We start from the raw sequence: 27835 nt of genomic DNA, 5'->3' as shown, positions 1-27835 counted from the left end.
TTTCCTTTAAGGACCTCACGATGAAGGCATTGTTTTTGGTTAGTCTCGCAACAGCCAAAAGAGTTAGTGAAATCCATGCGTTTAATAAAAATGTTGGTTTTCGATTTAAGGACCTCACGATGAAGGCTCTGTTTTTGGTTAGTCTCGCAACAGCCAAAAGAGTTAGTGAAATCCATGCGTTTAATAAAAACATTAGTGAAATCCATGCGTTTAATAAAAACGTTGGTTTTCGAGATATCAAGGCTATCTGCTCATTGCAGTTAGGCTTTCTCGCCAAGAATGAACGGCCTTCTCACCTTTGGCCCAAGGCTTTTGAGATTCCGAATCTTTCGGATGTGGTTGGCGGGGAGTTGGAGAGAGTCCTATGCCCAGTAAGAGTTCTGAAGTTCAACCTGGACAGAACGAAAGAGTTGCGAGGCAAGTCGGAAGCTCTGTGGTGCTCGGTCAAGAAGCCCTCGTTACAGATGTTAAAGAATGCCCTTTCATTCTTCATCAGACTTTTAATAAGAGAGGCTCATGCACATTGCAGTGAGACAGACCTTAGACTTTTAAAGGTTAAACAACGAAGTTAGAGCTGTAGCAACGTCAGTGACCTTCAAACAGATTAGATCGTTGCAAAGAATTATGGACACAACCTTTTGGAGGAATAAATCTGTGTTCACTTCACACTATTTGAAAAGTGTCCAGACTCGTTATGAGGACTGCTACACTCTGGGACCATTCATAGCAGCGAGTGCAGTAGTGGGGGAAGGATCAACCACTACATTCCCATAATCCTAATACCCTTTTCTTCTCTTGGAACTTTTATTTATTTTTTATGGTTGTTTGTGGAGATTGCAACAGTCTTCCACAATCATTGATTTTAGTCAGGTGGTCAATTTTGTTCCTTGAGAGCACCCAGAACTGGGTATTGGAGGAGGTTCTGTCACATAGAGGTATTTTCATTAAAAATAAATTTTTGAATATACTTACCCGGTAGTTATATATAACTTAATTCCCACCCTCCTCCCCTCTAGAGACTAAAGGCATGGAAGATCTGAGGTGGTACACCTTGCTATCCAATCGGCGATTGGCACGAGTTTTAAATTTTCTGCCGTGACGTCAGGGACTTAAGCTATATATATAACTATCAGGTAAGTATTTTGAAATATTTATCTTATAATAAAAATACCATTTTTTATGAAAGCTCATCCTCTGTTTGGTCTTTAATGTTTAAAGAAAATCTTTGCAAGAGCCTTTTGCCAAAAGGACATTCTTGTTTTTTTTTGAGGTCTAAAAGTTATATACAATGTATTTTTCAAGTTCTGCAAAAATTTTAAATCTCATAGCATTATGGATTACTATGGGGCATTAAAGTGCAGGGTGTTCTTACTTATAGGCTAGGGAGGCAAGTGGTTAGTTGAGTCTACATATTAAGATTTTATTTTCCATAGCCGGCTTTATATTTATTGTGGGATTTTTTGTATTGGAACTCAATTCACATCTATCCTCTTAAAGGTAATACATCCCTTAAAAATATTTAAGGTAAATGAGACCAATTTATTACTGAATTAGTGCATTTAAAAGATATCTTTTAATTTTTACTGTACATATTACCAAAAATGTAGTTATTAGTATACTGAATTTGTCTTTCATTGGAAGAATGATTACACATAGCAGAATCTTGAAATACTGTTTTTAAATATGTAACTTCCCTGGTAGATACATATATATAGCTTAATCCCACCGATTCGTCGCACGCATTGCAGAAATTAAAATTTCACGGCAATCACCGACAGGTGAGCAGGTGGTCATACCTGTGCGCCCTCTAACTAGGTAACTGGAACCATTCCCATCATTCCTCAGAAATTCCCTGCCGTTGTTCGAGACAACAGTACCCATTGTTTGATTTATTGTTGATGGCTTTCGCTGATTTTTGGATTTTCCCTTTTGACTTTTCACTCGGTTAAGATAGACTTTGTTGGTTTTTTCGACGTGGACAGTTAGTTAACTATTTTCTCTAGTTTTCAAAATGGCTGACTCTGTGATTAGAAGGTGTGTTAAGGGGTGCAAGTCTCGGCTTCCAAAGGCCACGCTTGATCCCCACTCAATATGTAAGAGTTGCAGAGGGCATGAGTGTTCTATTAATGACAGATGCAATGAATGCGAGTCTTTATCTGATAGAGAGTGGAAGGAGTATGATCGCTATGTTAAGCGATTGGAGAAGGACAGGCTTAGGAGAGCTAGATCGTCAAGTGTTCTTTCTAATAGGTCTTCCGATAGTCATGTTCCTTCTAATTTGCATGAAACTAATATTCCTGTTACTTATCCTAAGGCTGTAGTACCAGACCCCGCTACGGTGTAGGAGGTAAGTGAATCTTCTTTGAAGGATGTTTTGGCTGCAATTTCAGCCTTGGGTGTAGAGGTGCAATCCCTTACTTCGGAAAAGGAAGTGATGTGGGGGGCAGTGCATGGCTTACAACGCAAGTTTGGGGATAGTGATAGTGCAGTGGAGGGTGCGTCCGTTCGTTTCTGTCATACTCCTAGCCCTGGACCTCTTCCATGCTCCCCAACCCCTGGAGAAGGAAAGTCGACAGGCTAAGGGAGGTGAGAGACGTTAAACAGCGAACGGACGTCCCCTCGAGAGATCCTGTTGACGAATCCCAGGACGCTCCCCCTCGCCGCAGGAAAGGGGAGATGAGGAAGTGTTCATCTTTGTCGGAGGACGCAAGACCTAGACGCGGTTGGCGTCAACCTCTTCTTTCGAGACCTCTCAAGAGACATAGGTCCACATAGGTCCCCTGCTAAGTTCCAGCAACCATTGTGCAGTAATTGGAGCTCTCTGGAAATCTTCCTGTCAGAGGAAGACGACGTGTCCTCGCCTAGTCAGGCACGTAGGACACAAGTTCGTCGGAGGAAGAAGACGTGCACTTTACATCTGTTTACGCTTCTCCCCCTCCCCCGGATTGGGAGATGTCACAAGGGACTTCTCCTCCTCTTGGCCAGAAGACCCCAGCAAAGTTTTCTGAAACTTTAGATGCTCCCTTGCAGCGATCAGAGCGCAGTTCAGGAAGCGATATAAATCTCGACGCTCCCTCGCAGCAGACTGGACGCATGGAGGACGCGCCACAAGCGACAAGCGTATCAAAGCTTCAGCGGTCAATTACGTACCTGTTTGGTGCCTATAAGTCACAAACAGAGGAAGCTCGCAAGAAAGAACCTAAGGACATCAACAGACCTAGGAAAGGAATAAGATCGGAGCGAGGCGCGAACAGCCAGCGAGAAACTTCAGTGCTCATTGACGCTCCCTCGCAACGATCGGGACGCGTTACGGGAGGCGGCAAGGTTCTTGACTCTCCCTCGCGGCATGCTGGACGCATGCGATCAAGACGTTTCCCCGCAGCATGCTGGACGCACAGTTGACGCTCCCTCGCGGCATGCTGGACGCATAGTTGACGCTCCATCGCAGCATGCTGGACGCATGCGAGCAAGACGTTTCCTCGCAGCATGCTGGACGCATGCGAGCAAGACGTTTCCTCGCAGCATGCTGGACGCAAGCTAGAAGCACGCAAGCATGACTCTCCCTCGCAACATGCTAGACGCTTGCAGGACGCACGTAAGCATGAAGCTTCCTCGCAGCATTCTGGACCCATGCATGACGTTCCAGAATAGACAAGACGAGGTGTGTGTTTCTCCAACTCATTCTACTTCAGAGATCTCTATCCCTTTAGATGAAATCTCAGAAGGGGAAACGCTTCATGCAGCAGATCTTACAAGATTGCTGGCGGTTCTAGCGCATTTATATGCGCAGGACTTTACTCAGGGTATACCTCAAAGCCCGCCCCCGCAGTTTTTGAAGAGTAGACCCCAGAAACCTTCCTCGTTTAAGAAAACGGTGCTAGCCAGAACGGTCAAGAGAGCTTTCTCGACTCTGAATGAGTGGATTCTCCAGTGAAAGGATCAAGGAAAGACTACCTTTTCCTTTCCCCCTCCAGATCCAGTGTGTGGTATGAGACTGGGGAGGTTCTCGGTTTGGGAGTTCCTGCCTCCTCCCAGGGGGACTTCTCCAGACTCGTTGACGCCTCACGTAGGTCAGCCATGACCAAGGCTAAGATGATGTGGTCCACATCGAAGATGGATCACTTGCTGAAGGGCATCTTCAGAACTATCGAGGTCTTCAGCCTGATGGACTGGACTCTCGGAGCCCTCGCACAGGTCCCAGATGTAAAGAACGAGGCACAGATGCACCTGATTGCCTGTCTCGATAAGGCCGTGAGGAATGGGACCGTCGAATTCTCCGCCCTTTTCACGGCAGGAGTTACTAAGAAGAGGTCTATGCTGTGTTCTTTCCTGTCGTCAGGATTGACTTTCGCTCGGAAATCAGAGCTATTGTATGCTCCTTTAGGTAATCATCTCTTCCCTTCTGATGTAGTGAAGGACTTGTCGGCAGCTCTTGCGCAACAAGCGACCCAAGACCTTATTACCAGGACTGCCAAGAAAGTCCTCGCGGCTAGCTTTTTAACCAGAAAGCAGAAGGAAGCGCCTCCCGCGCGCCAGCCCTTTCGTGGGAGGGCTCTTTCGAGAGGGAATCAGAGAATTGCTGCTGGAGGACAACCTCATCAATTTACAAAGTAGCAACCAAAAACAAGGAAGTGAGCCCTACAACCTCCAGACACAAGTGGGAGCCAGGTTATCCCACTATTGGCAAGAGTGGAGCCAAAGGGGAGCGGACGACTTGACAGTCGATGTCTTGAAAGAGGGTTACAAGATCCCCTTCCTGAGAAGGCCTCCTCTTTCGTCAGAACCCTTAGAGTTAACAGCAACATACTCTGGGAACAAGGCAGCAGCTCTTCAAGAGCAGGTCAACCAGATGCTGTCAAAAGCAGCGATAGAAGTAGTAGAGGACCCCTCTTCGGAGGGATTTTACAACAGACTTTTTCTAGTTCCAAAGAACTCGGGGTTTTGGAGACTCTGTTCTGGACATAAATCCTCTGAACAAGTTTGTAAGCAAAGTCAAGTTTGCCATAGAGACATCTGCGTCAGTCCTAGCAGGCGCCAGACAAGGAGACTGGATGGTGTCGATAGATCTGCAGGACGCGTATTTTCACGTCCCAATTCACCGAACTGCAGAAAATTTCTGAGATTCGTTTACCAAGAAACTAGTTATCAGTTCAAAGCGCTTTGTTTTGGACTAAGCACGGCTCCCTTCGTTTTCACTTGAGTGGTTTCCAACGTGGCTCGCTGGCTACATCTGAGATGGGTACGGATATCTATGTACTTGGACGACTGGCTAATCAGAGCCAGGTCGCAAGAAAAGTGTCTGGAGGATCTACAAGTTTCAATGTCTTTGACGTAACAGCTAGGTCTGGTTGTAAATCAGGCTAAATCACAACTGACCCCCACACAAAACATCATCTACCTGGGGATGAGGATTCAATCAGTGGTTTTTCGGGCTTTTCCAGCCCCGAAACGCTTTCTAGAATGCCTAAGAAAGGTGGAGCACTTCCTAGACAGAAGGACCTGCTCGGTGAGAGAATGGACGAGTCTGCTGGGTACCCTCTCCTCAATCCAGCAATTCATATCCCTGGGAAGACTTCATTTACGGCCTCTACAATTCCATCTATCAAAATATTTGACAAGAGACCAAGGCCTAGAGATGTGAATTCCGATTCCTCTGGGGATCAGGAATCAGTTGAGTTGGTGGGACGATACCAACAAACTCCTAGAAGGCCTCAAGCTTCAACAGAAGAACCCCGACCTAGTGTTGTATTCAGACGCATCAGACATGGGGTGGGGTGGGGTGCAACACGGGGGAAGGGCGAGATCTCGGGGTTGAGGTTTTCAAGGAGCTAGTGGCCATTCATCTAGCACTAATGCACTTCCAGGGCAAGTTAGTTCAGGTCAACGCCGACAACACCACAGCATTGGCCTACATCAGGAAACGGAGGCACTCGTTCAGATTCCCTTTATGAGGCAGCGAAAGATCTCCTACTGTGGGCGAAAGCGAGGAATATAACCCTGATAACACGCTTCATAGAGAGGGAGAAGAACGTCAGGGCGTATCATCTCAGTAGTGGAAGACAAGTTCTCACAACAGTGGACCCTACATCACGAGGTGTGCACCAGCCTTTGGATGCTGTGGGGAGAACCCTCAATAGACCTCTTCGCAACCCAGAAGACAAAGAGGTTACCAGTTAATTGCTCTCCAGTCCCAGACCAGGAAGCAGTGGCAGTGGACGCCTCTCTCATGGCGTGGGAAGGACTAGACATATACGCTTTTCCACCGTTCAAGATCCTGGACAGTGTCTTGAAAAAGTTCAGGGAGTCGAACAACGCCCGCATGACCCTGATAGCTCCGTTTTGGCCCATGAGACCTTGGATTGCAGAAGTGATGGCGTGGCTGGTAGATACCCCCAGAGCGTTACCATGTCGGAACGATTTACTCAGACAGCCACACATAGAGAGGTACCATCAAAATCTCCCCGCTTTCAATCTAACTGCTTTTCGACTATTGAAAAGCTGGCAAGAGCGAAGAGCTTTTCAAGGGAAGCTGCAAGAGCTATTGCGAGAGCTAGGAGGACATCCACAATTAAGGTATACCAATCTAAGTGGGACCTGTTTAGAGAATGGTGCAGGATTAGCAACTTTTCCTCTTCCAGTACCTCTCTAACTCAATTAGCAGATTTTCTGTTGCATTTGCGAACGAAAGAAAAGTTGGCTGTATCGACCATCAAGGGATATCGCAGCATGGTAGCCTCCGTCTTCCTTCACAGACATATTGACGTGTCAGGAAACAAGGATCTCTCGGACCTCATTAGATCTTTTGAGACCGTTAAGAGAAAGGACAACCCAACCCCCTCTTGGAACTTGGATGTAGTCTTGGCATTTTTTACCCCGAGCAGGTTTGAACCTCTCGACAAGGCTTCTTGGAAGGATCTTACTAAAAAGACCCTGTTCCTGGTTGCGTTGGCTACAGCCAAGAGAGTAGGAGAGTTGCAAGCCATCAGCAAGAAGGTGGGCTTCAATGGAGACAATGCAATTTGCTCCCTTCAACTAGGTTTTCTCGCCAAGAACGAGAATCCTTGGCGACCTTGGCCCAGATCCTTTACCATTCCAGGGTTATCTCATTTAGTAGGACGGGAAAAGGAGAGAAGTCTTTGTCCAGTGAGAGCTCTAGAATTTTATCTTCAGGCAACCAAAAACCTGAGAGGACAAGCAGATAACCTCTGGTGCTCGGTTAAAAAGCCTTCTTTACCTTTATCAAAGAATGTTCTGGCATTTTTTATCAAGGATTTGACAAGGGAAGCTCACCAGAACTGTGAGGAGAAAAGCTTTCCAATCCTTAAGGTCAATCCACATGAGGTAAGAGTTGTGGCGACTTCTATGGCGTATAGACACAATAAGTCGATGAAGTCAATTTTGGAGGCAACATTCTGGCGAAGTAAGTCAATCTTCGCAGATTGCTACCTTAAAAAAGTACAGACCCAATATGAAGATTGTTGTTCCCTGGGTCCGTATGTTGCCTCCGGTGTCGTAGTTGGAGAAAGTACTACTGCCTCTACCCTATAACCTTTTATTATATACCTTTGCCTTTTTCTTGAACTTCCCTCTTAATGAGAGAATGCCTTGATGAAGTCATTGAGCTTCAGCACGGCATTTCATTCCCGTGCTGAATCTTGGTGACGGGCAAGAGGGCTCTCGAACTTGGGGAAATTGCTCCCCCAGTTCGAATCTAAATTTCTCTCTTTCATCTTTTCCTTCCTCTTTATATGGTTTCAACCTTCTCCTAATATTATAAACTTTCCTTCATGTTGCTGTCCCAACCCTATGAGTAAAATTTCCCATATGTATGTGTATATATTTACATATATATGTGTGTTTATTATTTTTTTTTCTCTCTTTTTTTATGGCATGGATGTTTCTACATCTGTTATTGCCACTTGGGCGAATGTTTATACATCCGGTATTGCTGCCTGCTTTGATGAATGGGAAAGGTGTCACGGTTGGGAGGTGTTTGTGCTCAAAGCTATATGTGAGAGTATTGGATGATCTCAGCCATCCCGAAGATGGTTTGGACCTTTTTGGCAGAATTAATCTCAAGTGTTGGGTCTTCGGAATCCAGGGGGATCCAACGCTTGGGGTAGGACTCTCGGCTTTTGGCCGGAAGCCCGTCATTACAGATATGGGGAGGATGATTCCATAGTTTCTTGGTCTCAGTCCTAACAGGCGGGTTCAGCTTACACCTGTGCCTCTATATCTGTTTTGATGCTATCCTTCGGGTAGGGTATGGAGTGGACCATCTGGGAAGTATACTCTCACTGTGCCGGTAGTGGAGAGTGTAAATTTCCTTCCCAACATGTGATGCCTTAATGTTCTCAAGCAGGTAAGTCAAACTTCAAAAAATCACTCTTCTCTCTTCTTTTTTATGATGGATTCTTGTGAAAATGACCCCACCTCCCCTGGATATGCTGACTCGCCCCCGGCACTGTTGACGACCTCTGGCAATTCATTTAAAGAAAACTCCGTTGACGACGTAGGAACTAAAAAGGACTATTCTTTAAACACTCGGAAAAAGGGTAATTTGGGCAACACAGGAAAATTGAATGTCCTGCACATTACCCAAATCCCATTAGAAACTAATTATGATATGCTACATGAAATATTTGAGTGTTACGGATTAATAAAAGAAATTAGAATGAAACTTCAAGATGATAATTGGGAATCTTGGTTATCATTTACAGTAATTGTCATGAGGAAGCATTTAATGCAAGCTGTAATATTGTTGATATTAAAGTAGGTAATATGAGTGTTAAGGGTGCTCTGTGTGATGGGGCACCTAAAGATCTGGATGTCTACAGACCAGCAGACTGGGCTGATAAAAGATATAGAGGCAGATATGCCATCCCAAAGAAAGCCAAACCCACCAATGTGGCTTCTTGCTCAATCTGTAGGAGGTACGGAAAATTATTTCAAGGTCTGCAAATTTCTTCAGAGGAAGGTAGGTACGATCGCACCTGGAGATATATCTCGATTCGGTAAGAAAAGTTACCTGATAAAGGCCAAGTCATATACACAGTCTGTTATACTGTCCAATTTGAAGACAGTAAATGATGATATAAAATTGGACATCAAACCCCATCTAAACTTTAGCTATGGAAGGGGAGTGGTTTTTAATAGGGATCTGTATGAATTTACTGAAGAAGAGATATTGACTATGTGTCCTCTATCAGTGTGGAAAGTACATAAAGTACCTGGAACATCAATGATTGTTCTTACTTTCCAGGATGCCGATGTACCTTCCCACATAGACATAGAAAATGAAAGGATCAGAGTTCAACCTTTCAAGCAAAAGCCACTGCAATGTTATAATTGCTTTAAATTTGGACATCCTTCCAAAGTTTGCAATAGTGAAAGAATTTGTAATACTTGCTCCAATATTTACCATGGGGAATGTACATTTGAGGCAAGGTGCTTAAACTGCAACTCTAATCATAAATCTAATGATAGGAGCTGCCAGTTTTATAAGTTAGAAGAGGCTGCCCTCAATAAATCAATTATTGAACATGTAAGCGTGGGGCATGCCAAGAGATTTTTGAATAAATCTAACACTTATGCAAAGACATTAAAAACAGGAGAAAAAGTTCCTCGGGAATCATCTCGCCCACCTACTACTGTAGGTAGTTCTCGAAAAAGGAATTCACCATCTATTGATAAAGTGCTGCATAAGACAAGAATATCTCCTCCTAAAGATTTATCATTGAGTATCAACCAAAAGACATTGCCCACCACTATCAAACCTTTGTCCCCCATTACAAAGGATAGTACTAACCTCTCCCAGGCCATATCCTTGCCTGATTTAATGGAGATTCCACCTGACACCAAGTTATCAGGTGTACCTGTAGTGGGGAAGGTACAAAAACCTGGTAACTCACAACCTACTAATCGTAAAAGAGAGAGACCTCCATCTCTCTCACCCCCTTCCATAAGAAATACTAGAATTATGACATCAAATAAATATGATGTTTTGTCTGTTGATGTTGCCGATCAACCAGAAGATAATTTAAATAAATCAGAAATTCAAGTTGAGGTCCACCATCCCCCTCAACAAATAGATAAAAAAGATACAAAGAAAAACACCAACGTAAAACCCAACATAACAAGACCACCTCTGAAGAAACCTACAGGTAATAATGTTAGATTAAAAACTGCTAATGGGAAGACCTCATCCAAGATGTCTTCCAGAAATAATCCATAGTTTTCTCCTCCATTTTGCAATGGAACTGTTAGGGTTTGAGGGCGAAATATGAAGAACTTAAGCTCCTAATTCATGAACATTCCCCCATAATTGTATGTCTACAGGAAAGTATGCTTGATTCTAACACTCCTAGTCCTCGAGAGTATGTTAGCTATAGAACACCATATAATCAACAAGCAGGGAGCCATGGCGGAAGTCTCATGTACATTCGTCGAGATGTTCCCCAAATACCCATGTCTATACGTACAACCCTGCAGGCAGTTGTTGTACAAATTGATATAGGGAGAAAATATACAATATGCTCTCTGTACTTACCTCCAAATGATAATATTTTATATGATGATTTAGTAGAGGTCATTCAACAACTCCCTCAACCTTTTCTCTTACTGGGTGATATGAATGGTAGACATCCTTTATGGGGTGATATTTTAGCAAACACAAGGGGCAATATTATCTCATCAATTGTGGAGAATGAGGATGTGGGACTCCTTAATACAGGAGAGCCCACACACTTCCATTTTCAGACAGGTACTTTGTCATGCATTGACCTTTCAATTGCAAGCTCTAACTGCCTTCTTGATTTTGATTGGAGGACATTAGATGATTGGCATACTAGTGATCATGCACCAATCATTATAAACACCAACAAGGGTCCGCCTTTGCAAAGATCGCCACGTTGGAATCTAGACAAGGCAGACTGGGTTAAATTTTCCGAGCTAAGTGAAATCGAAGGGAGAGCAGAACAGTTTGAAAGTGTTGATGATGCCATAGACCTACTGAATGGAACTCTTCATACAGCAGGAGCCAATTCAATTCCCAAAACAACAGGGTTATTCAAACGACGACCAGTCCCATGGTGGTCTTCAGAACTAACTGCACTCCACAGAGCCACAAGAAGATCTCTAACACGATTGCGTAGACGCAGAACTGATGAGAATTTAACTATGTACAAGAAATGTAGAGCACAGTTCCGTCGTGCCATGAAAGAAGCAAGGCGCCAGTCATGGATGTCTTTTGTTTCCTCCATTAACAGTAGAACACCACCATCTTCTGTGTGGAGGAAAGTAAAAAAGATAGCTGGCAAATTCACCCCCAACCCACCACCAGTGTTGAAGGTGAATGGCCAGTATGTAACTGAAGCAAATGAAGTTAGCAATGCCCTGGCTAATCATTTTTCAAATGTATCCAGCAAGTGTGAAGGAGCCCCTGGTCACCAGTATAGGAGCACTGAAGAAAAGAAAATTTTAAATTTTGCAACAAGAAGGGAAGAGTCGTATAATTCTCCTTTCACTGAAAGAGAATTTGATTCCGCACTTGCTCATTGCAACAATACAGCCCCTGGACCCGATGGAATTCCATATGCAATGATTAAACATGTACATTTTAATACAAAGCTATTTATTTTAAGCATTATTAATAGAATATGGCATGATCATAGTTACCCAAGTGTTTGGGAACTAGCCATTATTTTAGCCTTTTTAAAACCCGGTAAAGACAAGTTTTTAGCAGCAAACTATCGTCCTATTGCATTGACATCTTGTTTATGTAAAATCATGGAGAAGATGGTCAATGCAAGGCTGATTTGGTACCTTGAAAAGAAAGGTATTTTAACACCGATTCAATGTGGATTCCGAAAAATGCACTCAATGACTGATGTGTTGATACGACTTGAGTCTTCTATTTGTGAAGCCTTTGCTTCCAAACAGCACCATGTTACAGTATTTTTTGACCTTGAAAAGGCATATGATACCACATGGAGATATGGTATTCTTAAAACCATTCATGAATTGGGATTGAGAGGAGAGCTGCCACTATTTATTCAGGCATTTCTTTCACGTAGAGTTTTTCAAGTGAGAGTTGGGGAAACTCTATCAGAGAGTAAGGGCCAGGAAGAAGGAGTTCCTCAGGGTAGTGTGCTGAGTGTAACCCTTTTTGCACTAGCAATTAATGGGATATCCTCAGCCATTCCCCAAGATGTTCTCTCAACATTATTTGTGGATGATCTCTCAATATCATTTGCTGGCACTAGAATGGCAATGGTTGAGAGAAAAATCCAACTCTCTATTGATAATATTATCCAGTGGGCTGACATGAATGGATTTAAGTTCTCGACAAGTAAAACTACCGTTGTCCATTTTTGTCGTATCCGGGGAGTACATCCAGACCCGGATATATACATTAAAGGTCAACGGATACCATGTGTATCGGAAACCAAATTTTTAGGTTTGATATTTGACTGTAGACTTACCTGGGTTTCTCACCTAAAGGCGCTAAAAGCTAAATGTGTTGAAGCTCTGAATATCTTGAAAGTATTGTCCCATACATCATGGGGGGCAGACCGCAATACTATTTTAAAATTATACAAGGCCTTGATTTTTTCCAAAATTAGTTATGGTTGTGAGGTATATTCTTCAGCCACCCCAAGCCGGTTAAAAATATTAGATTCGATACATCATGCAGGTATTAGATTGTCTACTGGAGCTTTTAAAACCTCGCCTATCCCAAGTCTCCTTGTTGATGCTGGAGAGTTACCTCTAGACCTTTACCGAATGTCTTCCATTCTTCGGTATTGGTTTAGATTGCAAAGACTCCCTAACTCTCTAGCCTTTCAGACTGCAAGCCTTGTAAGACACGCATCATACTTTGAGTTGCACCCAAAATCTCCTCAACCTTATGGCTTTCGGGTGAAACGATTATTAAATAGTCTGGATATAATTAGAAATAAGGTACTTCCATTCAAGGTATCATCAACGCCTCCATGGAAGTTACCAGAGATATCTTTTTGTAAATATTTTATTGGAGATAAGAAGAATATGTCAGACATAGAAGCCAGGTCTCTTTTTAATGAACATGTTAAAGAACATAGAGGATCAACTTTTATCTATACTGATGGCTCCAAATCTGATGCTGGCGTTGGATTTGGAGTACATAGTAATGGTTTTAATTGTAGAGGTGCACTTCCTCTGACCGCTTCCATATTTACTGCCGAACTGTATGGCATATTAACCGCTATTGAGAAAATAGCGTTGGAGAAGGAGGGTAATTTTACAATTTTTAGTGATGCAAGGAGTGTCCTTCAAGCTATGGAAGTTTTTAATTCTAATAACCCTCTAGTTTTAAAGATTTTAGAATGGCTTTTCATTATTGGACGGAGAGGTATAACAGTTCAATTTTGTTGGGTTCCAGCACATGTAGGTGTGTCCGGGAATGAGAAGGCAGATTCACTGGCTAAGGAGGCTGCATCCGAGTTGCTGCCAAGAAGGTATCCCATTCCCTGTAATGATTTCTTACCTGACATCAAGAAATTGGTTTGCAATAAATGGCAACAGTAATGGGATAGTCAAGATGGCAATAAAATGAGGGAAGTAACAAATGACATATCTCCTTGGAGGTATAATATGATGCCCCGAAAATGGGAGACGTCTCTTTGTCGTCTCCGTATTGGTCACACTCGGTTGACACATGAGTTTCTGCTGAAGGGCCAACACCAACCGTATTGTGACAACTGTTTAGTACCTCTAACAGTAAGGCATTTGTTGACCGAATGCCCCAATTACAACATCTTGCGGAATAGATATCTGTTTGAGGCTCGAGGTGAGGGTGGCAGGTTCATCCTTGCCAAGATTCTTGGAAATGATGTGTCCTACCATGCAAGTGGCATTTTTAGATTTCTTTCAGAAGCAGGTCTTCTGAAAAATATTTAACTTTTATGACATTCAATATTTATGATTTTAATTGAATACTCTTTAATTTTTTATATTATTTCATTTTTTACTTTTGTATACATAAATTAAATGTTACCGGCGTCAATGACCTTAGATGTCAGGATGCCTGAAAACTTTAAATCATTCATTCATTCATTTCTTGAACTTGGTATCACAGGTTGTCTGTGAAGGTTGTTGCACCCGTCCACAGTCTGGGATGCAAGTCAAGTTAGTTTTTATGGTGTGTGTTTTTTAGTTTATTTTTGAGTCAGGTGGTCAGAATCATTGTCCATGGCTATGCCAGGATAGCAAGGGTGGTGGTCTAGCCATGTTAAGGTCGAGGACCGTGTGGCAGCCCCACAGAGACTTTTACAGCCCCCTGGGTGGATCGCTGAGTCTCATGAGGAATGCAGGCAAATGAGGCAGGATAACTATGAAGTCAGCTTCCTTATCAGGTAAGAACCAGATTATTGGTACAGCTAATTTGTAGCTATTAATGATTATATGAATTCCTGACGGGGTTGAGGTTTTCTAACCTGCCACCAATGGTGTCAATCAGCTATATATACAGTATGTAACTACCAGGGAAGTTACATATTTAAAAATGGTATTTTCATTTTAAAATAAATTTTTAAATATACTTGCCTGGTAGTTACATATATAAAAGGTCCCTCCTTCCTTCCCTCTGAAAACTGGGGCATGGAATTTCTGAGGTATGATAGGAATGGTTCCAGTTACCTAGTTAGAGGGCGCACAGGTATGACCACCTGCTCACCTGTCAGTGATTGCCAAGAAATTTGAATTTCTGCCGTGCACGACTAATCGGCGGGATTAAGCTATATATATGTAACTACTAGGTAAGTATATTTAAAGATTTATTTTAAATTAAAAATACCATTTTTAAAGAATTTTCTTGTCTCGCATATACAGTATACATAGGTATTGTTTTGTAAGACATGGAATATAAAATGTCTATTTATTATTGTCATGTATTTCTTTTTGATTAATTTTTTTTATGAATCATAACAACACCTTTGCTTATTTTTCAGTGGCTTGGTACTGGTGATATGGGTACAGGGTTTCCTATTTTAGAATCATTTTCTGAGGAAGGAACCCAAGACCATCAACCAGTACCTGTCTCCGGAACGCAGCAACCCCACCAGATGGTGAGTGTTATGACTACTATTTTTGAGTTCGTGACCATTACACATTTGTAGGTTATTTATAATTATCAGTTTATTTTAACAGATAGCATCATTCAAGGTTTTTTCAGAAGTTATTCGTTGAATTTTTTTTTCTTTTTTTTTATTATTATTATTAAATGCTAAGTTGTTCCAACACGGAGTACTTACCTCGAACTACTTTTCTTAGGAGGATCTGGGATCTCCTTATTAACCGACCAAGAATTATGCGTAGTTCCCTCTCTCTCTGTTACCTTGTTGGGGCGCTCCTGGTTGGAAGGATACTCGCCCCGGGGCGACCTGGGGTCAACGCGCGAGGTTGTGCTGCTAGGTCTTAGTCGTCAGTAAGCGTCTGGTCGCGGCGTAGATATCATCTCGTCGCTCTCTCTCTCACTTATCCCGTCCAATCCACCTTGTGTTCCTCATCCCTTGTGCTCCACGTGTTCCCTTTGTGTTCATTACCCTTTCCCTTGTGTACTTGTGTTGCTTGCGTGTTCGTGTTCCCGTTATTATGGAATCCCAGCGTCGTTGTCCCGGGCCTAAAGCTGGTAAGTCTTGCGGGACCTGGCTGTCCAGGCCCGATGTCGACCCACACACGCTGTGCACCTCGTGTAGGGGAAATAAGTGCTCCCCTTCCTCCACGTGCCCAGAGTGCGAGTCCTGGCCAGAGCTTCAGTGGACCTTGTTTGCCACTAAGAAGAAGAAGGCGCCCAAACGATCTCCCAAGAAGACGGGCCTCACCTCGCCTTTGACGTCGCCCTCAGAGAGGTTCTCCTTCACCTTCCTCTACCTAGAGTAGGGGACGAGGTAAGTCCGTTGCGGGGAAACGGCCCATTGCCGTTCCCCATGAGTCTGATATCGGCGATTCTGTTGATGTGGGGCCTACGCAGACGAGTGGGGGGTCTGCTAGTGTGGCGGAAGTGTGTGTCGTGGACGAGGTCCTGGTGCCCACAGGACCCATCTCCAGTGAAGACCCGGTGTGGGGGAAGCCCGAAACAGCGCCTAACCCCCCCCCCCCATCGTGGTAGTGCTTTTCAGGTTCAGCGGGCAATGAAATTTTTAACCTTCCAGTCCCTGACCCAGACGGTTAACTGGGTTTTGAGGAGAAGGGACACAGTACTGAACAGACTGCCCCGTAGACTCCCTGAGCGGGAAGCTAAATTCCTGAGAAATGCACCGGTGTGGGTGTTCCCCCTTCAGGCGGTGGCGGAGACGCTAGAAAGAGTGGGGAAATTAAAGAGTTCGACCGAGCCCAGGCAGCCGGCGACAAGACGGCCTTCACACAGGAGACCATCAGCGGACGGGGCCTACCCGCCTATGCCTCTGGCTAGCCAGGAGGCCTCCTCCCCTTCCTGGCATCAATCCCCACAGCCCTCCCGTAGGAGCGGCGCCCCAGCCCAGGCCTCCTTTAGACCAAAATGTTCCGGCTCAAGGAGAGGCCGTTCTAACCGTCTGCCCAGAAGGAGAAGAGAGGCCTCCCACTCCTCAGGTGGGGGGATGCCTCAAACATCATTGGCAAGCATGGCGAGACAACGGTGCGGACCCCTGGACGGTGACAGTCCTGAGGGAGGGATACAAGATTCCCTTCCTGTTGGAAGTGCCCCCTCTAATCCCTGAACATTGAGCAGAATGGCTGGCACCCAAGAACACCGAGATGAGAGCAGCCCTGCAAGGGGAGGTGGCAGCCATGTCCAGAAACCATCCCCAGGATTCTACAGCAGGCTCTTCCTGGTGGAGAAAGCTACGGGAGGCTGGAGCCAGTCATCGACCTCTCGGCCCTGAACAAGTTCAAGAAGACCTCCTTCAAGATGGACATGCTGAAGTCAGTGCTGGCTGCCTTGAGAGAAGGGGATTTCATGATGTCTCTGGATCTCAAGGATGCTTACTTCCAAATCCCCGTACACCCCTCCAGCAGGAAGTTCCTCAGAGTAAGATGGGGGTCCCAATCCCTGCAGTTCAAAACCCTCTGCTTCGGCCTGTCAACAGCTCCTCAGGTGTTCACCGTGGTATCAGTATGGGCACACAAACTGGGCATCAGGCTGATCAGATACCTCGACGATTGGTTGCTGCCTTCAGCCTCAGAGGTAGACTTAAAGGAGCAGGGCACGAAACTTGTACAGTTCTGCAGGGACCTCGGGATTACTATCAACCTGGAAAAGTCCCAGTTAGTCCCAACCACCAAGATGACGTACCTAGGGATGGTCCTGGACTACCAGCTGGCAAAGGCGTTTCTCTCCCAGGAGAGGCTAAACAACCTAGACCAAGTGATTCGCCCGTTTCTAGCAGACATTCCGATGAGAGCCAAGGATTGGCAGAGACTCGTGGGACACCTGGTCTCATTGGAAAAATTAGTTCCTCAAGGGAGGCTCAAGCTGAGGCCAATACTGTACAGTGAAATCTGAAGGACCCCTGGTCGACGGAGGAGTCCCCTCAGAAGGTAGTCAGGGTGACCCCGGTTTCCAAGAACATGCTCCTCTGGTGGTCTGACAGGAAGAACACACTGTAAGGGATACCATTCGTGTCCGCCCCTCCGGAGATGCTGCTCTTCACGGATGCATCGAAAGAGGGGTGGGGAGCTCATCTACTCTTAAAAACAGCAGAGGGAAAGTGGTCACTAGAGGAAAAGACCTTTCATACCAACCTATTCGAGCTCATGGCAGTACAAAAGGCCCTTGTGACGTTCACCCATCATCTTCGGGGAAACATGGTAGCCCTAATGTGCGACAACGCCACAGTAGTAGCATACATAAAGAAGCAAGGAGGCCTGAGGTCAAGAGAATTGTGCGACCTCACAGCTCAAATCCTGGAATGGACCGAAGAGAACCACATTCTGCTCACAGCCAGGTTCGTTCCGGGAAAGAGAAACATCCTGGCCGACGGCCTCAGCAGGACAGGGCAGGTAGTAGGGTCGGAATGATCTCGACATCCGCAGGTGGCACGGGAGATTCTCCAGCTGTGTGGCTCCCCGGTGATATACCTGTTCGCTACGAGGCTCAATGCGCAGCTACCCGTATTCTGTTCTCCGGTACCAGACCCGACAGTAGCGTTCGAGGACGCCTTCTCGACGTGTACGCCTTCCTCCCCTTCGGGATCATCAGGTAGGTACTCAACAGACTAAGGCAGTCAAAGGCTATAAAGATGACTGGTAGCCCCCTGGTGGCCAGAGAGGGAGTGGTTCGTGGATCTACAGGACCTGGCCACCTCCTCCTTGGCCCCTTCCATCAAGAGAAGATCTTTTGCGTCAACCACACTTCCGAAGGCTTCACGAAAACCCCCAGGGCCTGAGGCTTCACGCGTGGAAGTTATCAAGGGCCTACTAAGGAAAGAGGGATTCTCGGAGAAGACTGCTTCCAGAATGTCGGGATATCTCTGGAAGTCCTCGTGTGTAGTTTACCAGGCCAAGTGGGCCACGTTCGTGAAGTGGTGTGCCCCACAGAACCTGCGGCCCTCAGACGCTTCAGTCCACAGAATTGCAGATTTCCTGGTTCACATGAGGGATGACCTAGGAGTCTCCATTCCAGCCATCAAAGGAGTCCGTGCGGCACTGGGGCAAGTTTTCCAACTCGGGGGCATCAACCTAGGGGCGTCTCGCCACATCTCCATGCTCATCAGAAGCTTCGAGCTGTCTTGTTCCCCACGCTCCTCGAGGGTTCCGCAGTGGGACGTGGCCAAGGTCCTCAGGGCTCTTTCGAGGCCTCCCTTCGAACCGCTGAAGGACATCCTAGATAAAGACCTCACCCTCAAGGCTGTGTTCTTACTAGCACTAGCCTTAGCCAAGCGGGTGAGTGAGCTCCACGGCTTGTCCTTCGAAGTCTCGCACTCGAAAGGGTGGAAGGAAATGTCATTTAAGTTCCTACCCGAATTCGTGGCCAAGACCTAAAACCCAGCAGTTGCGGATCCTAGGTTCGAAGAATTCTCAGTTCCAGCAAGTCCCCGCTCTGACAACCTGCTTTTGTGCTCGGTGAGAACAATCAGGAAAGACCTCAGTAGAACATGCAAACTCAGACCAGCTATCAAAAGTTTGTTTGTCTCTTCAGGCACAGTCAAGAGAGCGGTTTCTAAGAACACGATATCTTTCTAGTTCCGGCAAGTTATCAAAAGGGCTTACGACAGTGATGGTTCCACGGTTCCTGGGCCCCCGCAACCCCATGATATTAGGGGCCTTAGCACTTCCTTGGCTTTTGACACCAACATGGCAGTGGGCCAAATCTTGCGAGCAGGTACTTAGGCCAGGCAATCCACCTTTACAGCCCACTACCTGAAAGATTGTACGAGGAATCCCTGGACGCCTTCTCCAATGGGCCAGTAATTTCCTCCATGAAACAAGTTTAGCGGTTTTGCGCCCCAGGTAGCCCGTGGGAAGTAATCGCAAGCGACACAAGTTCCTCTTTCCTTGCTACCCTCTCCTTTTCCCCTTTTCCTATCCTCCTTCCATGCGACAGATGGACGCTGGGGGAAAACCATGTCTGGATTACAGTATATATAAAGGTGAGTTGTACATAGGTAGACTTTTGCGCGCTTTCCCCGACTCTCCTACCTCTCCACTGAGTCGTTTAGACCTAGCCTCCTATCTAGGTCTCGTGCCCCAGGATGTTATGGTATATTCCGGCCTGTAAGCCACTCCCTCCTCCAAGCCACTCCCTCCTCCTAAAGTATGTCTCCTAAGAAAGTAGTTCGAGGTAAGTACTCTATGTTAGAACAAATCACAAATTCTAAGTAATTTGTATTTTTCCTAACAGTACTTACCTCGAACTACTTTCGGGTTATTGCCCACCCATCTTGCCCCGAGTATCTTACAGGAGTTCGAGTAGGACTTAAACATACGCTTACTGACGACGCAGACCTAGCAGCGCAGCCTCGCGTGTTGACCCCGGGTTGCCCCGGAGCGAGTATCCTTCCGCCCCGGAGCGCCCCAACTAGGTAACGGAGAGAGGGGGAACTACGCAAAATTCTTGTTCGGTTAATGAGGAGATCCCAGATCCTCTTAAGAAAGTAGTTCGAGGTAAGTACTGTTAGGAAAAATACAAATTACTTAAAATTTGTGATATATTGGAAACTCTTCACATTACAGGGGCTAGATTAAAGTGGTTTACTTCACTGCTGTATTTGTATATACTTTATAAGGGAAGAGCGATTCATATAAATGGAAAAATATAAGATATCTTTTACAAGGAGAAGTGTCTGTAGGAATATACCTATGTGAATGGTAGGGACGGTGTTGGGTTTAATGCATTGCAGTTAAAATTTCCTTTATTTGCAACAGTAATGTTTCTTACTTCAGTTCGTGAATGACCGCTTTTTCTAGCTTTTCATACCTTTGGCTTGACAATAACTGCAGAGGCTAACAGTGGGATAAGTGACAATAAATGTTTCAAATTTAGAACGATACAAAATCGTTTTATGGATTTTTCCATAATATTCATTTACCATCTCTAAAGCACAACTTTGCGACAAGATGAAAACAGTTGTTTTTTTAGTGGATTTCATTAGTGGCCCATATGGTTTTAGAATTACTACCAGAAGGTAGCGTAGGTGATTTTGTTTATATGCGGATATAAACCTTTCCTCCTTTAAATAGGAGTGTGTCTTCAGCCTGGTTAGCAATATTAAGCTTGGCGGTAGGCTGGTAACTGTATCGAATGTGTTCTTCCATCCCCATTCACATAGAATTTTTTCTCAATGATTGGTATCTTTGGGGTCAGTTAGTAGCTTGCACTTGTTCAGACAATTGGTCCGTCCTGGAGGAGACACTTACTCCTTAGGGGATTGAATGTAATGATTTAATCCTTCACCGTTGGAGGGAGATTCCATCGGATGGCTTTTCACATCTGTACTAGGTGAGCAGTTACTCAGGGAGCCAATCACCAGTGTAGGAGGCTGATGTGCTGTGTTTGTGACCCCTGAGGTTCTAGGTCCAGCATCGTTGTTGGTCCACCAGACCTTACACATTGTAAGAAGAGGCATGAGCTCTCGTCATCCAGTTTTTATTCCTCGTCTTCGTCGGATTCTTTCAGCGCTGATGCTTCAAAGTACTAGTTGTAATCTGAGAAGACAGATCTCATGAGATCTAAGACTCAGTGTTCTCTCTCCTCATACAATGGAGAGTGAGAGAGAATGTATACTACTGATAACTGATCGTGTCAGGGAATGTAACTTGGTGCGTGTCCCTGCTACTTGTGCCTGGTCTTGTGGGAACAATGACTGCCATTCAGTAAGAGGAACCTATTATCTGTCTCCTGGCCTGTACTAGCGATGAGACACGTGCATTTCTGACTTGGAATACGATCTTGGTTCTCCTCATGGCTTTTCATTCGTTGAAATGGTCTCTATGTGTTCAAGTTACCAAGAACACGATAACTTGTCTCCTTTGTGGTCCCTAGGGAGATGCCATGCGTACCCGCAATTCGGCATCAGAGATTGGTCTACATGCTTCTATGAGTAACGAATCAATCTCTTACTAGCTCATGATCATGAGCGCAATCTTATCTCTTCATGACTCGGATCAGGGAATATGTTTCAGCATGCTTGCGCAGTAGGGAACATAATTGTGTTAATAGGATCTTTCTACGTGTGGTTCCGCATACGTGCGATCCACTCTTTGTTGTTCTTCGTTTTCGGGACTGACAACTGCCACTCAGGAGTTGGGGTCATAAAGGGGAAGAGAAACAGGAGCACCGACACTTGAGATGTAGGACGAACTACAGGGCTGGAGCTAGCTTAACGGCTGGAGTATTCAAAATTGGCAATTGGATATTGTCCTAAAGCTTAGGTTTCCTTCTTCTCAAGGGAAAAAACAAGTGTCTATCTTCTTGGACAAATGCCTTCGAGTACAATGGTTGCCGGTCTTCATTGGTTTGCTTTATGAGGAGATAACCAAAGAAGATCTGGAGTGTAGGTGGATGGTTAGATGTCACTGATAAAACTGAAGGAAAATTCATGGAATATCATCCACTGGGAGGGTGACCACTCCCTGCCCACATCACAAAGGGAATCCAAAGTGCAGCATTGCCCTCTTCACGTCAGATACAAAGATTGAGGATCAACCTCAGCCTTACTTGTAAAGATTCCACAATGACGATCCGCCATTTTTGGACATGTTCGTATCCTACCAGATTCACTCACTCGTACTGTAATGAGAAAAAAGATATTAGAAAGCATTGCACAAATCTTTCGGTGTGTTGGAGAGCATTGAGAACACATCTGTTCAGTTTTAGACTCTTGAGGGGGCCGGCCAGCTAATGTAAATTCTTAATGACAGGACTTACATACATATACAAAGGCACATCCCCCAATTTTGGGGGGTAGCCGACATCAAACAAATGAAACAAAAAAAGGGGACCTCTCCTCTCTACATTCCTCCCAGCCTGACAAGGGACTCAACCGAGTTTGGCTGGTACTGCTAGGGTGCCACAGCCCACCCTCCCCCGTTATCCACCACAGATGAAGCTTCATAACACTGAATCCCCTACTGCAGCTACCTCCGCAGTCATCCAAAGCACCGGAGGAAGCAGCAGAGCTTACCGGAACTGCGTCACAATCGCTCGCCATTCATTCCTATTTCTAGCATGCTCTCTTGCCTCTCACATCTATCCTCGTATCACCCAGAGCTTCCTTCATTCCATCCATCTACCCAAACCTTGGCCTTCCTCTTGCATTGATCACCTTCTTTAGCAGACAGCCATTTCCTATTCTCTCAACATGGCCAAACCACCTCAACACATTCATATCCACTCTAGCTGCTAACTCATTTCTTACACCCGTTCTCACCCTCACTACTTCGTTCCTAACCGTATCTACTCGAGATACACCAGCCATACTCCTTAGACACTTCATCTCAAACTCATTCATTTCCTGTCTCTCCGTCACTTTCATTCCCCACAACTCCGATCCATGCATCACAGTTGGTGCAATCCCTTTCTCATACAAAACTCTCTTTACATTCATGCCCAACCCTTTATTTTTTACTACTCCCTTAACTGCCCCCAACACTTAGCATCCTTCATTCACTCTCTGATGTACATCTGCTTCCACTCCATCATTTGCTGCAACAACAGACCCGACCTCCTCAAGTAACTCTCCATTCAACATGACATTCAACCTCGCATCACCTTCCGTTCTCGCACATCTCATAACCTTACTCTTACCCACATTAACTCTCAACTTCCTTCTCTCACACACCCTTCGAAATTCTGTCACTAATCGGCCAAGCTTATCTTCCGCGTCTGCAACCAGTATAGTATCATCTGCAAACAACAACTGATTTACCTCCCATTCATGGTCATTCTCGTCTACCAGTTTCAATCCTCGTCCAAGCACTCGAGCATTCACCTCTCTCACCACTCCATCAACATTCAAGTTAAACAACCATGGCAACAACACACATCCCTGTCTCAGCCCCACTCTCACTGGAAACCAATCGCTCACTTCATTTTCTATCCTAACATATGCTTTACTACCTGTGTAGAAACTTTTCACTGCTTGCAACAACCTTCCACCAACTCCATATAACCTCATCACATTCCACATTGCTTCCCTATCAACTCTATCATACGCTTTCTCCAGATCCATAAACGCAACATACACCTCCTTACCTTTTGCTAAATATTTCTCGCATATTTACCTAACTGTAAAAATCTGATTTATACAACCCTACCTCTTTTAAAACCACCCTGTACTTCTAAAATTGCATTCTCTATTTTATCCTTAATCCTAGTAATTAGTACTCTACCATACACTTTTCCAACTACACTCAACAAACTAATACCCCTTGAATTACAACTCTCATGCACGTCTCCCTTGCCCTTATATAGTGGTTCAGTACATGCACAAACCCAATCTATTGGTACCATTGACAACACAAAACACATATTAAATAATCTCACCAACCATTCAAGTACAGTCACAACCCCTTCCTTCAACATCTCAGCTCTCACACCATCCATACCAGATGCTTTTCCTACTCTCGTTTCATCTAGTGCTCTCCTCACTTCCTCTCTCGTAATCTCTCATTCTCATCTCCCATCACCGGCATCTCAACACCTGCAACAGCAATTAATTCTTCTTCCATATTATCCTCAACATTCAGTAAACTTTCAAAATATTCCGCCCACCTTTTCCTTGCCTCCTCTCCTTTTAACAACCTTCCATTTCCATCTTTCACTGTCTTTTCAATTCTTTGACATTCATACCACTTAATAAGGGGACTTAGGACATCTCCAAACTGCATAGGATTTTTGTCTCCGACCTTCGGTTTTGCGACGCCAGGGCGATTTATCCTGAAAATTAGTGTTTTTCAAATTCTATCTCATCCCTAAATAATTATTACTGAGATCTGGGATTACTATCCTATAAAGACATCCAGTAATATGAAGAGTTTTATCAAAAAGTAATTTTTTTGCCAGTTATGAATTTTTTCATTATGGTAAAAAAAATATACCCTAAAAATCAGGGGAAAAATTAAGAAATAAAATATGAAACAAAAATTGAAACAAGGTCTTTATTTCTTTGTTTTATAATGTATTTCTAAGTTTTATACCAAATTTCAATGCTATATTTTTCAAACTAAGGGAGACTTGAATTTGAAGGTCAATAAGTATAGTTTTGAGATACGGGCGTTCAATTTTTTTTTTTTGTATTTTTACAAAGGCAATATTAATAAATCATGAATATTATGAATTTAATGTTCTTTTTTGGGTATTAATAAAATGAAACAAACTTATTTATCATAATTTAATCATAAATGAAGAGCCTTCTGCTCTCTCTCTCTCTCTCTCTCTCTCTCTCTCTCTCTCTCTCTCTCTCTCTCTTTTTTTCTTTTTTTTTCCATATATTAGTAAGATGTTGAAATTGTCTTTTCCTCTTTGAAATGATAACACTCTCGCCTAAAACGAGAAAAAGGAAACAAAAATTTGTTAATGTCAGAGGATATTCAATGTTTCTCTTTGTCTTTTTACAATGACAATATTAATGAATCGTGATTATTATAAATTTTGTGTTCCTTTTTGCATATTGATTAAACAAAAACAAAGTTATTCATCATAATTTACTCATAGACGAAGATCTTTTTGCTCAATATCTTGGTTCTTTTTCTTATATCAGGCAAGGCCGTCGCTTCTCCGTCAACACATTTCTCTCTCTCCCCTCTCTCTCTGTACTACTGATGTTACCCTCTTGTGAACTCTTAATAGAGCAAATTTTCTTCTTCCTTATGTTAGTAAGATGTTGAAATTGTCTTTTCCTCTTTGAAATGATAAGATTCTTGCCGAAAACGAGATAAATAAACGTAAAATGAGTGGAATGTCAGAGGTCAAACTGAGGCATGTACTCTTTCTGAGGTTTGTGGTAGGACTGAAGGACAAAAACATTGTCTGGGACTCATGAAAGTTATATAGATGCCTTTGCTCACAATTTCTTTTACATGGAAACGTAATATTTATCAAAATTTACGATAACAGAAGAAATACTGCATTTTCTTGTAGAGAACAATGTTTATGGTTTATTGAGTTACTTACTAATTACCCAGTAATTATGAAAGTAGAGGAATTTTTACAAAATATTTTGTATATGCATTCACCATTGCCATACAAAGCTCAGTGAAATTTTTTCAGGATTCTGTGTTTTTCTTCCTATACCACTAAATGTTGGCGTTCCGGCCGGCCCCCTTAACGATTTTAAGAAGAAATTCACTCATAAGGAAGGACCAAAGAGGAATTCTCTTTCATGTCCAAGTTGAGTAGAAGTTTTGAAATGACTTTTTTCTTCTTATTTGACAAATTTTTTTAGCCTTTTTAGGTCTTCAGTAATTCCAAAAGCACCGCTTTCATTCCTCAGATGTCCATACGAGTGTCCACTTAAGTATTAAAACTTTAGCTAATTGGATTTACTTCTTCGGAATCTTTCCAGGATAAGATCAAGACTAATCATCACTTATTATGATATGAGAATTGTTAGTGACATAAGTCTGGTCTCACTCCCAAGGGGTGGACGAATACCTGGAAATACTTTTCGACTAGGAATTTTTGCTTGTATTTTTATAAGCAAACTCATTTAGCACACCACTCCTGATCAATAAGAATTCCTAAAATGATTCCTAGCAGTAGGGGAGAACTGTTAGCAAAGGGAAGAAGAAGAGAAGAGTGAGCAGACTCTCTCCTCTTTACTTTCACCAACTCATCCTTCCCCTTTCTATTCTCTTCAGACACTTTTGTAAACAAAGCAGCAATAGTAGTAGTAGTATTAGTTGCACAGAAGACCTGTAGGAAAAATTTCACTTAGACTTTTCGCATTTATTCATCTGCTATGATTTTTGGGGAATTTTGTTACACATCCCATCCACTGACCATGATCTTAGTGTCCAGTCACTTTGGTCTATAAGCCAGATAAGGATGACCATTACTCCTACCTTCATTCATGTCTGTGATATAAGGGAAGTGTGTTGGTCCTTAGAAAGGTGCTCGCTGTCTTTTGGTGGGAGTGGAAGCTTCTGTCTCAAAGACTTTTTAGTCCATCTGTGGAGAGTCCATTTGCCATTGGGTAGAGCGATTAACTTTAAACATTGTGTTTTTATGATCTTGTCTAACTTATTCTTGAACATCCGCTGGAAGTCTATTCCATGCATTTGCTATTTTGTATGTAAAGAAATTGCCACATTGGGTGGTATTTTATCTTTTCAATTCAAGTGTGTATCCCTTATCTCTGGACTGATTTGTGCTAAGCATGAATAGATTTGTTGTAATCTACATTTGTTATTCCTTTAAGAATTTTGAATGTCTCTATTGACTGTCCCCTTAGTTGTCAAGTTTGTAGATCAAATAAGTTCAAATGTTCCATCCTCCGTCTATATCCAACTTGCCTTTGTGTTGGAACTAGTTTGGTGGCCATAGCTTGTTCTGCTTCCAGTCTATCTATATCCTTCTGAATATTTGGAGCCCAGAACTGGACTATGTATTTTAGATGGGGTCTTACTTGAGGTATAGGTCCAACTCATCCCATAACTATCTTGGTCCATTCAATGTAACCAACTCGGCCCATCATTTGTGCCAAGTTGGCTCATTTGTGATAGCCAACTTGCCCTATTGCCTGTGCCAACTTGGCCCATTTTTGACAGGTCAGATCAGATCAGCTGAAGTCATCCAGTATACCTTTGCAACAGCACTGAATTTGTTCGTCAATCTTACTTCCTTTTATTCCACATACACTGAATAAGGTCTTAGTACTTTTCTGTATCTTTACTTTCTTCATATGTATATTTGAAATAGCCTACTGCAGAACACACACACTGCAATATCACGCTACATAGGTGTGAAAGTTTTATTATTCCTTTCCAAACAGAGAGAGAGAGAGGAGAGAGGGAGGGAGGGAGGGAGAGAGGGAGGGAGGGAGAGGGAGGGAGGGAGGGAGAGAGGGAGGGAGGGAGAGAGGGAGGGGAGGGAGAGAGGGAGGGAGGGAGAGAGGGAGGAGAGAGGGGAGGGAGAGAGGGAGGGAGGGAGGGAGAGAGGGAGGGAGGGAGGGAGAGAGGGAGGGAGGGAGGGAGAGAGGAAGGGAGGGAGGGAGAGAGGAAGGGAGGGAGGGAGAGAGGAAGGGAGGGAGGGAGGGAGGGAGGGAGGGAGGGAGGGAGAGAGGGAGAGAGGGAGAGAGGAGAGAGAGAGGAGAGGAGAGCGAGGAGAGAGAGGGGAGAGAGAAGAGAGAGAGAGAGAGGGAGAGGGAGGAGAGAGAGG

General features: G+C 44.0%; 1 protein-coding gene across 11 annotated transcripts in view; it reads left to right on the top strand.

Annotated features, from left to right (window-relative positions):
* Window positions 1-27835, top strand: part of LOC137641570 (zinc finger and BTB domain-containing protein 24-like) — a 238865-nt gene that overhangs the window by 42397 nt on the left and 168633 nt on the right. For all 11 annotated transcript variants that reach the window (XM_068374260.1, XM_068374259.1, XM_068374262.1 and 8 more), the window contains one exon: window positions 14988-15104. In XM_068374260.1, coding sequence (XP_068230361.1) covers window positions 14988-15104 — 117 coding nt within the window. The remainder of the gene's footprint in view (window positions 1-14987; window positions 15105-27835) is intronic.

This window comes from Palaemon carinicauda, chromosome 5, assembly GCF_036898095.1.
Source record: "Palaemon carinicauda isolate YSFRI2023 chromosome 5, ASM3689809v2, whole genome shotgun sequence".
NCBI classification, from domain to species: Eukaryota; Metazoa; Arthropoda; class Malacostraca; order Decapoda; family Palaemonidae; genus Palaemon; species Palaemon carinicauda.
This window is presented reverse-complemented; position numbering and strand designations above follow the sequence as displayed.